General features: G+C 39.5%; 1 protein-coding gene across 2 annotated transcripts in view; it reads right to left on the reverse strand.

The window, feature by feature from the left end:
- The window catches only part of chchd6a (coiled-coil-helix-coiled-coil-helix domain containing 6a), a 69,660-nt gene that overhangs the window by 16,856 nt on the left and 40,450 nt on the right, over positions 1-12,354 (reverse strand). For both annotated transcript variants that reach the window (XM_018675316.2, XM_018675317.2), the window contains one exon: positions 6,853-6,988. In XM_018675316.2, coding sequence (XP_018530832.1) covers positions 6,853-6,988 — 136 coding nt within the window. The remainder of the gene's footprint in view (positions 1-6,852; positions 6,989-12,354) is intronic.

The following is a 12,354-nucleotide window of genomic DNA, read 5'->3' on the forward strand; positions in this document are numbered from 1 at the left end:
CATATATGAGGGGGACAGAATATTGCAAACACCTCTAAATATGATCCAGTGCAGTAAATCAACACCAGCTCTAAAAAAAACAAAACAAAACAAAAAAAAAACAACGACAACAACAACAACAAAAAATGACATGACTGTCATATTGTATTTTGTTACCTGAGCATAAGAAAAGAATATAATAAGAGGACATTTCTATCTTGAAAAATAAAGTTTGGCAGATTTTAAATGTGAGGGATTCATATGTAAATTCTCCATCTCCATCATCTCCGACACAGTGTGTAATAAATCTGCAAAATGGCCTCTGATGGACAGCCGCGATCATTTATCATCAGTTGAACTTTCTACCAACTGTTTCACCTACCTGTAGCTCTGGATGGCATGACTGTCAACAACAGTCCAATGACCTAAATTATTATCTAAACACATGAAGGGGGAATTTAAATTTGAGGCACGAATTAATGCCCCCTCCCTTCCAGGAGAAATACAGACAATCTTAATGTTGAGTAATTTTGGAGAATGTCGTACAGCATGACAGCTGACAACTCTGACATCTCATCAGCAAGTCCTCCCACTCCCTACTGTAACTTGCCATGGCAGTCAGGGACTAGTGAGTCCAACAACTTGGACAGCTAACAGAGAACATAGGGAAGGCAAAATTACAAACTACACATCTACTTTGGTAATAATCCATAAGACAAATTCACATACATGAGCAGCAACCCGGCACAATGGCACGGTAGTGCAGTGGTTAGCACTGTCGCCTCACAGCAAGAAGGTTCTGGTTCTGTGTAGAGTTTGCATGTTCTCCCTGAGCCTGTTTGGGTTCTCTCTGGGTACTCCAGCTTCCTCGCACTGTCCAAAGACATGCCTTAGGTTAACTGGTGACTCTAAATTGCCCGTAGGTGTGAATGTGAGTGTGAGCGGTTGTTTGTCTATATATGTTGGTCCTGTGATGGACTGGCGATCCGTAGGGTGTACCCCTTCCTCTCGCCCATTGACAGCTGGGACAGCCCTGCCGCTACCCTTAATGGATAAGCAGTATAGCTAATGCATTGATGGATGGATGGAGCAGGAACCCAGTCTCCTAGAAATTACACTTATGTATACCAGAGAGAGAGAGAAAGATCTTGGTCTGGTTGAATATAGAAACACTGCCCAAATACCCAACAGTTCAGCCCACCTGCATTAACAACAACCCCACAATAACAGCCTTCATATCCAGACTCATGTTTTACCTGTAAAACTCACATTTAAGCGTCTTTGATTATCATCATAGTCACTGAAATATCACAGTAAATAATACGACTGCATCCTGGTCATAGTTCAGTAATAAATGATATGGTGCACCAAGGATCATTTCTTCTGTCTGGCTGCTGACAGCTTTGTCAGCCAAGGCGCTGATCATACCTTCGGTCCATTTTAATCACACTTCTCTATTTCAGTTTTTTGTTGTTGTTAGAAGGTTTCAAGACAAAACTTGTTTGTATAAGTTGTATACTGTTGTATACTGTTAATACGTTGAAAAAATGATCTGAATCTGAAATGATATTTCTCCACTGCAGCAAGGAAAAACAGAGAGACACAAAGACATTTTTTGTTCTAAAAACAACACAATCATTTGGCTGACTGATACTGCTGAAGACTCATATTTTAATGTTTGTGTGGAACAAGGACTGTGGATGTCCCTCTTCTCTTACACTAGACATACAGTATATTTGAATATTGACTTGAAAACAACAATAGCATGACAAGTAAAAAGGGAATGGTGAGACTGCCTAGATGTATCAAGACAGAGGAAAATGTCCAGGTACACAGAAGTGTTTCCAAATCTCTCTTTCAATCACTCTGCCGCCCCTCAGCACTCTCTAAACTTTTTTGCTTCAGGGTTTTGCTCTACTCTGATTCTACCTCCTCCTTCACTCTCTCTGGTTCTGTTTGGCCTCTCTCTCTCTTTCATTCTCTCCAGTCTGACAGGCAGCTTTTAACTTTAGGAGTAACTCCCTGGGTATTAGACCCAAAGCCTGCTATGTCTGTACTCAACAGCAGGGCTCCGGATGTACATGTAAGTGTGTGTACGCTTCAGTGGTTGGCCTTGCTGAAGGGGAAAATAACAGCATTTAAAGATTCAGAGGTCTCAACTTGCAGTCGACCAGATCCCAGCCTTGCTGTAGTTCCACAGTATACCTGTGATTGGACAGTGCAGTACTCGTCATCTCTCTATGTTTTTCTGTTTTCACTCGACTGTATATGCTTCACTTTATCTTTTTACCTCTCCATTTGCACTCATTTTCACTCTCACCTATATAGAGTCTGTTCTGCACTTCTCTGCTCAGATTTTCTTTTCCAAATCTCTCTCGTACCTCTCTTGCACTTATTTTCTGGTCTGCCTCTCTCTCTCTTTCTGTCCATTATGAGCTCAGACTCTGACACTGATCAGTATCAGAGCCAGGCTCTTTCTGAGATTGGCGCTAAATGACTTGAGAATCCCACCAGGCATACAGACACTGTGTGCGCGTGCGTTGCATATGTGTTTGCATCTGAGAGTGCAAGAAGTTGTCTGCTCTGTCTCAGCAAGCTCTGTGGGATCCTCCCCTCATTTGCCATCAAACACACATGCATGCATGGAGATGGTAGCATAACCCAGCTGGAAGACAACTGTGACATGCAGTCCTGTCCACTGACCTGCTGTGACACTGATCAAAACACATCACAGTTGCTTCTGTGAGACTGGAAAAACAAAACAAAAACTGAACCAAAGTCAGCCCCAGTTAAGTTCTCACATTCATCCCAAAGCTGAGACTGAAAAGTCGTTCAGCTGTTTGCTTTCTTCTCTCTGAGGTTATCTTCTATCATTTCACTCTTAACTTTGATTAAATAAATTAGCAGTAGTCTCTCTTGCTTAATCCGAAATTTATATTCACAATGCAGAAGCCATCACTCGACTTTGCTTTATTAAATGGATACAATAGACCTATCACGGAATAGTCTTTATCAGACTCAATTACATTTACATTGTAAAGGGTCTGTTTGTAAGTTTTCTCTGCCACTGAATGTGGTTTGCAGGAGCCAAGATCTTCAGCTACTATTGCGTTTACAATACAAGAGGTTAGAATAGGACCTCTGAGCATTACTGTGAATTCTGTGACAAAATTAAAACTACAAAATAACTCTTGGCTATGGTCTGTTATTGTCTGTTACAGGTTTCCCTCCTCTTATGTGTAGTCAAAGAGTTTTCTTGAGGAAAACAGACCACTCTGATCCTAACTTGCTAACTGGCCTCATTTTAGTTTGTGATGCTGCTGCTCTTGCTGTGTGAACCTATACTGGCTAGTTGGCAGTGAGCAAAAACTCCCAATTAAATCTTCAACTAACCATATCACATCATTACTTTACATTTATCACCTGAACCTCTAAAGCAGTCAGGGCTTAGCAGCAGCATTTCATGTCTGTTTGTCAAACTATGGTATTAGTTAGCTTAGCTGCTAAATTGTAAACAGAACTGCAAGTGTCATTCAGGGGCTGTTGTTGTGACTTAGTTACAGGGAGTTATAGCACGTGTGGAAAACCATAATTACTACTATTTATCTCCTTACATAATACATATCTCTGACTGTGACAAGTCCATCAAAATAAGTTAGATGATTGAGTGGGCTGAGAAAACATAGTAGTACTACTAATGAGTACTGATCACCTAATACTAGTTTTGTCTATAAAGGTTGTTATTTTGTCTTTTAACCTGGTGAGTTCACCAATATCTAACACTTGTGAATGCTACTTCATAGCTGTTCAAGCCTTGCAGCCTCCGTTCCATGGGGAAAAAAAAGTTATCAGTGATAACCAAACTAACTATGACAGCTTTTAAAGACAGAAAATGGAGGAAGAACTTTATAAACTTTCAAATTGATGGGGTGAAAGTCAGGGAGATGCCTTGGGGGCCAATCAAGAGGAAAGACCTTGATGTGTAGGTTAAAGCAGACAGCAATGTAGCAAGCTATTCACGCGCCCCACACACACACACACACACACACACACACACACACATATATTGTGTATGATCTGCAGTGCTCTTTTAAAGACAGTCTTCAAAGAGTCTTCACTTCACTCCTCGTTATCTCACAGCAGCTAATAGGAGAAAGACATTTTCTCTCTCTCACTCACACACACACACACACACACACACACACACACACACACACACACACACACAGCCTTGTAAGGAAGGATTTGGTTCTCATAAGTGTATAAATACACTTAGAACACAAACATGGGGGCAACTGTGTGTCTACAAATGTGTATTGTTGTCTGGATGGTGCAATACAAGGCAGATACAAAGGTTCAGATGCTACTGACAGTGCGCACACAGTGTAGGCAGCCATGCACACATTACATTAGTACATGAGCAGAGGAATCAAGTTTCAGCGAGCTGATTATCACATGCTGTATTACTGTATGCCAGGGGAAGCCTCAGTGCCCCTGAGCAATGCAGAGGAGATGTGAGTGGAGAGCAGCATGAGGCAGGCTAATACGTTGTTTGGGTGCATGATGAGCAGCTACACCTTCAAATGCCTCTACTGTGCAAACTTTGGAAGTGCAAGCTTCCAGTACTCTGTCCTCCAACCCTGCACATCATTTTCCCTCTAACTTTCTGTGAATTTGTAACTTAAAACTGCTGCAGTGGTGCATATACTTTGCTTTTGAATAATACAGCAGTACGTCCAACTGAGGAATGTGGAATGCTGAAAAGTAAAGTACAAAGGCTAGATTTTACTGAGTGCATGCATAAGTGGTGGTTCTCATCTGGTCTTCATTGCGGATAAAATACAAGAAAGTGCTGAAGAGAAAAAAGGCTGGATCTCTTGACTCAGTAGATGCATAGTTTATAACCTCAGTTGACTGCTCAAAGACAGAGAAAACTCTAATGGAAAGATGAAGGCAAAACTACATCAACTACATTTACGTCTCCTCAGAGAAGTGCATGAAACCACAATCACTGCTATACAAATTCACAGAGTTTGCAGCTTTGTCTGTGGAGCCCAAAGCTGACAAAATGTAGTAAAAAATCATCAGTCAAACATGTAAACGAATGCATAAACAAACAATACTGTTTGTTAAAGAATTAAAATGTATTGTAAAAAATTTACTCTTCTATTAATCTTTTACTGGTTCATTTTTTTAATATCCCTTGTTTCCCATTTTATTTTATTTTTTTTAATTCTTTTTACACTCCTTTTTATTATTTAACTGACTGTATTAACTTTATTCACTGATGTAATTAATTACATTTCCACTTGTCTGGGACCTTTTTGGTGCTCCATTTTCTGAAATTTCCAGTCAGCATATATAGTGTGTCCTCCTCTTTGCTGTGATGAGGACTGAGTTTAAGGATGAGGTTTCAAACTTAAAAAATGCAAATATATAATGCAAATAAGCACAAAAAAGCCTTTAAACAGGGCCTTATATTATATAATCCTATTTACAGTCAAACACAGTCTGCAGTGCAAGCAATTTGATTTCACACCCTCCCAGAATTCTAATGATGAGACTGCAGACATTATTGCTGCATCTGACTGGATGACCCTCTCTGGTTTACTTGAAATCAACTCCCAGGGATTCTTATTCATATTCTGAAGTAAGTTTTAATGAATTCAAAAAACATATAAATGCCTATGTTATGTCATATTTCAGAAAATATCACAAATGTAATTAATGCCTCTGAAAATGTCTGGTTTTTCATTCATGTTACAGCTTTTCAGGTGACTGATTTTCTTCACTTACTTTAAATGATTTTGTACCTGTAAACCACCTAAAATTAGAACAAAAAGGGCAAAAGACAGCAGTGATGAGCTGAACTGTGAATGAAGACTTATTTTATTGCAAGCTAAACTGTGTTTGTCTTGAGAAGGTCTTATTTTCAGTATTGGTAGGAAAACAAGTTTGGTAGCTCCGGAGAACCTGGATTACGTACTTTTACATCAGGCGTTCATGACACTCTGAAAGCTGTTTTTAATGAAAAGGCTTTTTTTCTGTGTAAAAACCTAACGTGACAGCACTCAAAACCCTATCAATCAGACGTTTTCCCCTTAAGTCCCCCAGAATAATATTGAGAACATGAGAAGAAATGAATTTCTTTCTTTTACATCAGACAGAGTGCTGCTGTGAAAATAAAAACATATCTCTCCATAGAGAACTTCAAAAGCCACCACTCAGACCAGATTGTCATGTCCCAAACTTCTCAAAATCACTGCTTCTTTTAGGGGAAACGTGAAGTCCAATATGATATTATTATTTTTTAACATTTTTATTATTTTTCATAGAGATTTGCTACTTGAAAAAAAAGACTGACACCCAATCAATGCATATTTCTATGTTAATTAATTAAAACACATTGTACCCGTGTAGATGTCGGCCGATTCAAGAGACTAAGCAAACAACAGTTAAAGAAAAAAACCTGGAGAGAGGCAGGGGAATATGTCAATGAGGCCCAACAGGTGTGATTCCCACATCTTCATCATCTTTGTTCACAAACCCATAGTAAAATAGTGAGAAATCGGGTTCACAGTAAACATTTATTCACATCAAAACTAGAACAAGATATAATCTGTTATATTCTACATTTACCATTAGTCTTTTAAAGTACATTTTAAATACAAAATTTATGGGGGCCTTAGAAGTTTGTGTGTTGTATAGTTACATTTTTTTTTGTACTGATCTTGTGTATTGGAATTTGTACTCGTTCTAGTTCTGATGTGAATGGATTCTGACCTACTTATCAATGTTATATTAATTGGGAGAATAGAAGTTTTCTGTATAAATCTGATTCTTCCCTTCCCAAGGTTTTTAAAAAAGCCTTACCTTCTTTGCAGCATTGATACACTGCATGTATTCTTTGGCAAGGTCTGAACACCTCAGGGTCTGATCTCTGTTCTCCCTGTAGCAGGATAAAATCTGAGCCTGCAGACCAGGACACACTGGGTCTGTGTTGCGAGACCTGCAAAAAAGTGATAGAGAAAGATGGAATTAGGAATGGAGTGAAAGAAAATAGTAACAAGCTTTCCTCTTTCTCACTAACAGTGTACACATGGACGTGGAGAAGAACAATACAGGCTGAAAAAAATGAGGATCACTTAAAAACATCAAAAAAAAAAAATGCAACGTTTGAACACAGGAACCAGACATATCAAATCCAGGTTTTGACATCCACTGCAGATCAAAGTTTCATGTATAGAAGATTTTTATTGGTCATAACAAATAAATAAATAAAACTCTAAAACAACAACAACAGTTAGTGTATCATGAAGTCAATGGGTACATCAGCCCCTCAGAGAAAACATAGTAGACTTATGGAAAAAGGTTTTATATGAACAATGGATCAAATGCCTGCTTGTACGAGAAAAGTTACATAAAAGTTGCTCAAAGAAAATTATCACACTTTTCTACAGCTCTCCTCAGGTCTCCAGAGCTTCATAGCAACTTGGATCTCACAGTTTTGGCTCTCTCTCTGTTGTAACGTTGGTTGAAGCTGTGCTAGCACTACCTGCTCAGCCCCAAACAATAGATGGACACAGTTTGCTGGTGATCATAACTTGGTGAACATCGTGGAGCATTTAGCAGCTAAAAAGCCAGGTATTTTCCTCAGGAGTTGGTGGAGAAAGAAAACAGAACTTGAAGGATGAATTAGAGTGAACAGACATGCATTCACCAGATCACCAGACACACCACTCCAAATGAATGATAATATTGTTCCATAAATGCCTATAACATAGCCTAGTTCCTAATTAGTAAAGTAGTATCCACTGAACCCAAGCCAAAGCATCTCTTGTTCAGAAGGTGATTTAGCTGCTTGACCAGCTGCACTACCATCAGTCAGAAGCATCTTTTATTTGTTAATATTCTGTCTTTGTCTGTACACTCCACTGAGTTAGACAAGAAGCAGCAACAAAACAGTTGGGAGAAACTACGAAAACATGCAAAGGTACAGTAAGCAAATGTGAGGGAATGAGTACGTTCCAAGTCTTCCTCCAGATGTTGGCTGAGGAAATATCACTATTTTATCCATTTTAGCTTCTCCTATCAAGGTAAATGTAACGAACAGGCACATGAAACAAATCTCTGCAATAGTCAATGCTCTGCAGTGAAGAACACAAAGCTGTGGTAATGCTAGGGGAGTAAGAACGATGGAGAGAGAGGTTCTGTTTAAACATATAGATTCTGGAAATGATAACTGGTTTTACTGAAGAGCATCAGTATGTTTCAATACTGCAGAGCAGAGAGATAAGCAGTAATAACACCTGTAACCATGGTGAGTAAATGCAACAAAGATTGCGACAGCTGTACCCACAAATTGATTACAGGACATAAAAACTAAAGATGAGGGCCAAAGATGAGACTTAAATATCTTCAGTTTGTCTTGTTTAAAACTAACAACCAAAACCAAATAAAAGACAGAAATGTAAAAAAAAAAAAGAAGTCTGATTAAATGAGGCAAGGCAAAGATGAAAACAATTAACATTTACACCCACTGCAACCTGTTTAACAACTTATGGTGTGCATAGTACGTGCTTCATTGCAAATCATGCAATTAGTGCTAAATCACATTTAATTGAGTGGGTAGAATCATTCTGATCAAATAAAGCAGAAAAGTGTGCTTTGAGAGACTGAATTTGTCATGCTTAATTTGATATGTGGGCTGTATTATAATTGGTCTTTGCCTGTCTGTGTGTGATTGTTAACTATGACAGGCTTGCTGCCTGGGTGCCTCACTGTAATGGATTCTGACTGATTGAAGCAGAGACAAGCAAGTTATGTACACCCACGCAGGTGTAAAAAGGCACACGCACAAATGTACACACCCCCACACACTTACAGTACAATGAACATGTGCTACCCACAGACAGACACACACACACACACTTCCCTACATGCCAAAACATGAGTTTCCTCCACACGGTGCCCCAGCATACACACTTTCTCTGAGGAGCATTTAACACCAGATTTAATTGAAAGTCAAATTAAAGGCTCTTTTTGGCTTTGATTCACAAAGGAGAGCTGACCCCAGCATTTCAATTACAGCATATCCACATCCACACAGGCAAACACACACTTTATCATCATCAACAGTATCATGGAGGCACAGACTGAGTTTATCTGAGAAAGGGTGATAGAGGTTAAAGAGGAAAATGAACAGAGACAGAGAGAAAAAAACATATAAAGGAAGGAAGTGAGATAAAAAGATGAAAGAGGTGGAATGAAGCATCCACTGATGTTCTCTCACAAGCCCATTTTAAAAAGAGGACAGACAGCCTATCAGGTTACTCTGTTCCCCCACACCACCTCTAATGGCTTATCCTGCCTGTTTAATCTGTCTTCCTCCACTTTTTGTCTCTGTCCTCTCTCCAACTCAGTCTCCTGTCTTGCCCCTTCCGTTTCTCTCATTACATTAACAACATAGAGAGGACGACACCAAGGCACGCCATCTTTATCGCTCTCTCCGTTTGAGGCTGCCGAAGATAAGGAACTCTCCTTTAATTTGAAATAAATGGCCTTCATCAGGGAAGCCAGAGCCTCCTGATAGCGCTGCGTGGTTTATTAAAGGCGCTTGAAGCAGAAAATTGCTTCAGCCGCAGCAAAAGCTAAAGCTCTGTCCACATGCTACACCAAATTGAAGGTGAGGTCTTAAATCAACAATATTAACTGAGCCGCTTACAAAAATAAATAAATAAAAACAGAGAGAGCGAGAGGGGGGGGACTTGTTTTTTTTTTTTTTTTTTAAACTCGAACGAAGTAAAGCAGCGACCCTGACGGCTTGTCGAGCCTTCTATGGGTTTGTTGTTGTTAGTGTGTGTGTGTGTGTGTGTGTGTGTGTGTGCTGTGATTAAAGTGTGTGGGAGCAGTTGTTTTTGGGGGAGTTCTGTACGCATCTGTGAGCGGTAAATATGACAAAACATAAACAGTAAGATTAGTTGCTTAATTAATGGTGCTGCCCATTATTTTTAATCTCCGGCAGCGAAGGCGGAGGCGGATGGAACACTGAGGATTCAGACTTCTGGGCCACGCAGACCAGCTTACCAAGACAGAGAAAGAGAAAGAGAGAGAGAGAGAGAGAAAAAGAAATGAAGGGGGAGAAACTGGAAAATGGAAAAGACACAAAACACACCACTAACTACAAAAGCCACTGGCAAAGCTATGAGACTGATAAGGAAGATGCTTTTATCGCCTCTAAACCATGCTTCTTGTGGAGTTAAGAGCGATGTTTTTTGTATTTTCCTTAATGGCTTTGGCTATACATGTGAAGCATTGTTTGTCCTATGCACCATTTTATTTTTGTCCCATCAACCACAAAGTATTGCTATCTGTACTGTGTTTCAGGCAAGTAATTAGAAAATCTTGTTAACATCTCATTGGAAGTAGTGCCCAAGGAGGAAAAATGAAGAGAATCAAATATTCCGACTGACTAGAGGGCTACAACACACGCTCAGTAAAACTCTGCAACATCTTGTTTGTGAGCAACACACCAGGCATACAGTATGTTACATGTTTCAGCTTGTTATGACAATAAAGTTTTCATAATGTTTGACCAATGACTGAATATTTCAATGTCAACTTGAAACAACTGCATCTTTCAAAGTCAAGACTGTTCAAGCATTATTGTGGAACTGGACAAAGAAACATATATTTCATCAAAACAGGAGACATAACATAAAAACATCTCAAATAAAAAAAGAGTGGACTCTCCATAGTGCACTGTTGCAGGCTTTCTCCAAAAACTCCTGCAGGAAATGTCTAAATATCGAGTTACTACATGTTTCTTTGACAAGACATCTATATCACCAATCATCAACCTGGACATTTTCTCTATTTTTGTCGACCTTCTGTTTCTGGAACCCAGCAGCTTTCTTTGCCCTCAACAACTTGAGCTTACACTATCAATCATAATCTGTTTTACACTCTCCTCTATTTTGTCCCCCTACAACTCTTGTTGATTCATTTTCTAATACCTGCCTTGTCAAGGCAGCTGCTGCAGTTTTCTTTGCAAAGTTTGTGTCACTGTGGTGTATAGGCATTTGTATGGAAAGCGCATATGGCAAATACCTGATTCAGTGATTCAAGAGAGAAGATCGATAGTGCTCAAATGTCTCCATGCAAAATAGATCTAGCAAGGCATTAGCTTAGCAGTCTTTAATACTGGCACTAACCATGTATTTAGTGTACAGAGAGAGTGGTTTTGATCTTCTCATGTAACTGCAAGAGAGCAAATGAGTAAGTTTCCCAAAATGTCAAACTACTCTCTTGAATCCTCAAGAATCCTTGCCTAGTGAGGCAGAAAATGTAATTTGACATGTTAGAGGGTCAGAATTCCTGAACAGACTTCTTCACCATTACCAGCTTGATTAATACTGGAGCGAGAAGAGAAAAAGAGAGATGATAACAAGGGAGAGAGGGCAAGAGAGGTGACGAGGAAAACAGCTAGAGAGACTGAGTTGCCTCTTATCTCTAGGTTGTAGCTTGTATGCACCTGCGCCCTGACAGCTTTTCAATTGACTGAGGGCACACATCCTCTTCTCCCCTATCTTGTATCTCCACGCTGCTTCATTCATCCTCCCCCATCTCTCCATTCCTATCACACCTGCAACCAGGAAGAGAGTGTCCTCTATATACTGCAGCTCAGACTTCAATTTGTCTCTGAAAAACATTGAAGAGGAGATAGATGCGTCATTCCTCTCAATGCCGCTCTCTTCTGCCATGCTTTTGTTAATGCCGTATTAGTGAATATATTTTCTTCTAGTTTTCTACAGTGGCTCTTCTGTCAAAACATTACAATGACCTTACAGAGGTATTTTATGTTATTCAGCAGGCATGTTGTAAAGGGAGAAATAGTCTGCTTCTCACTACACTCTGAAAAGCATTGCATAAAAAAAATCTGTAATGTAACCCCAATACACACACATATCCATGTCCAGCTCCCTATTACTTATAAAACTACTTTTAACAGCTTAGTGCACCATTGTGACAGTGATCCTGATGTGGATTTGGGTTTAAAGTCCCAAACCACTGGGCTACGATCAGAATTCTTCAGCCTGTTTCAGGTGTCCAAAAATTATCAGGAGACGGCAGTGTCCAAGGCAACAGAGTTTATTTGTTGACAAAGAAACCTGAGAACAGTTTGAACACAAGATACACCTAACGAGCTCTAAAACTGTACTGGCTCTGTCCCTCTTTATATACAGTTTTGGCTGTGACTTTCCACGCCTCTTAGTTCATTTTATTGGTTTATCAAATTTACACCATTAAAACATTGGTTAGTCTAACTGTCCATCCTTGGTCCCCTCGTTAAAATACACTCTTAACTTACTTGTC

This window comes from Lates calcarifer, linkage group LG6 (genome assembly GCF_001640805.2).
Source record: "Lates calcarifer isolate ASB-BC8 linkage group LG6, TLL_Latcal_v3, whole genome shotgun sequence".
Lineage (NCBI taxonomy): Eukaryota > Metazoa > Chordata > Actinopteri > Centropomidae > Lates > Lates calcarifer.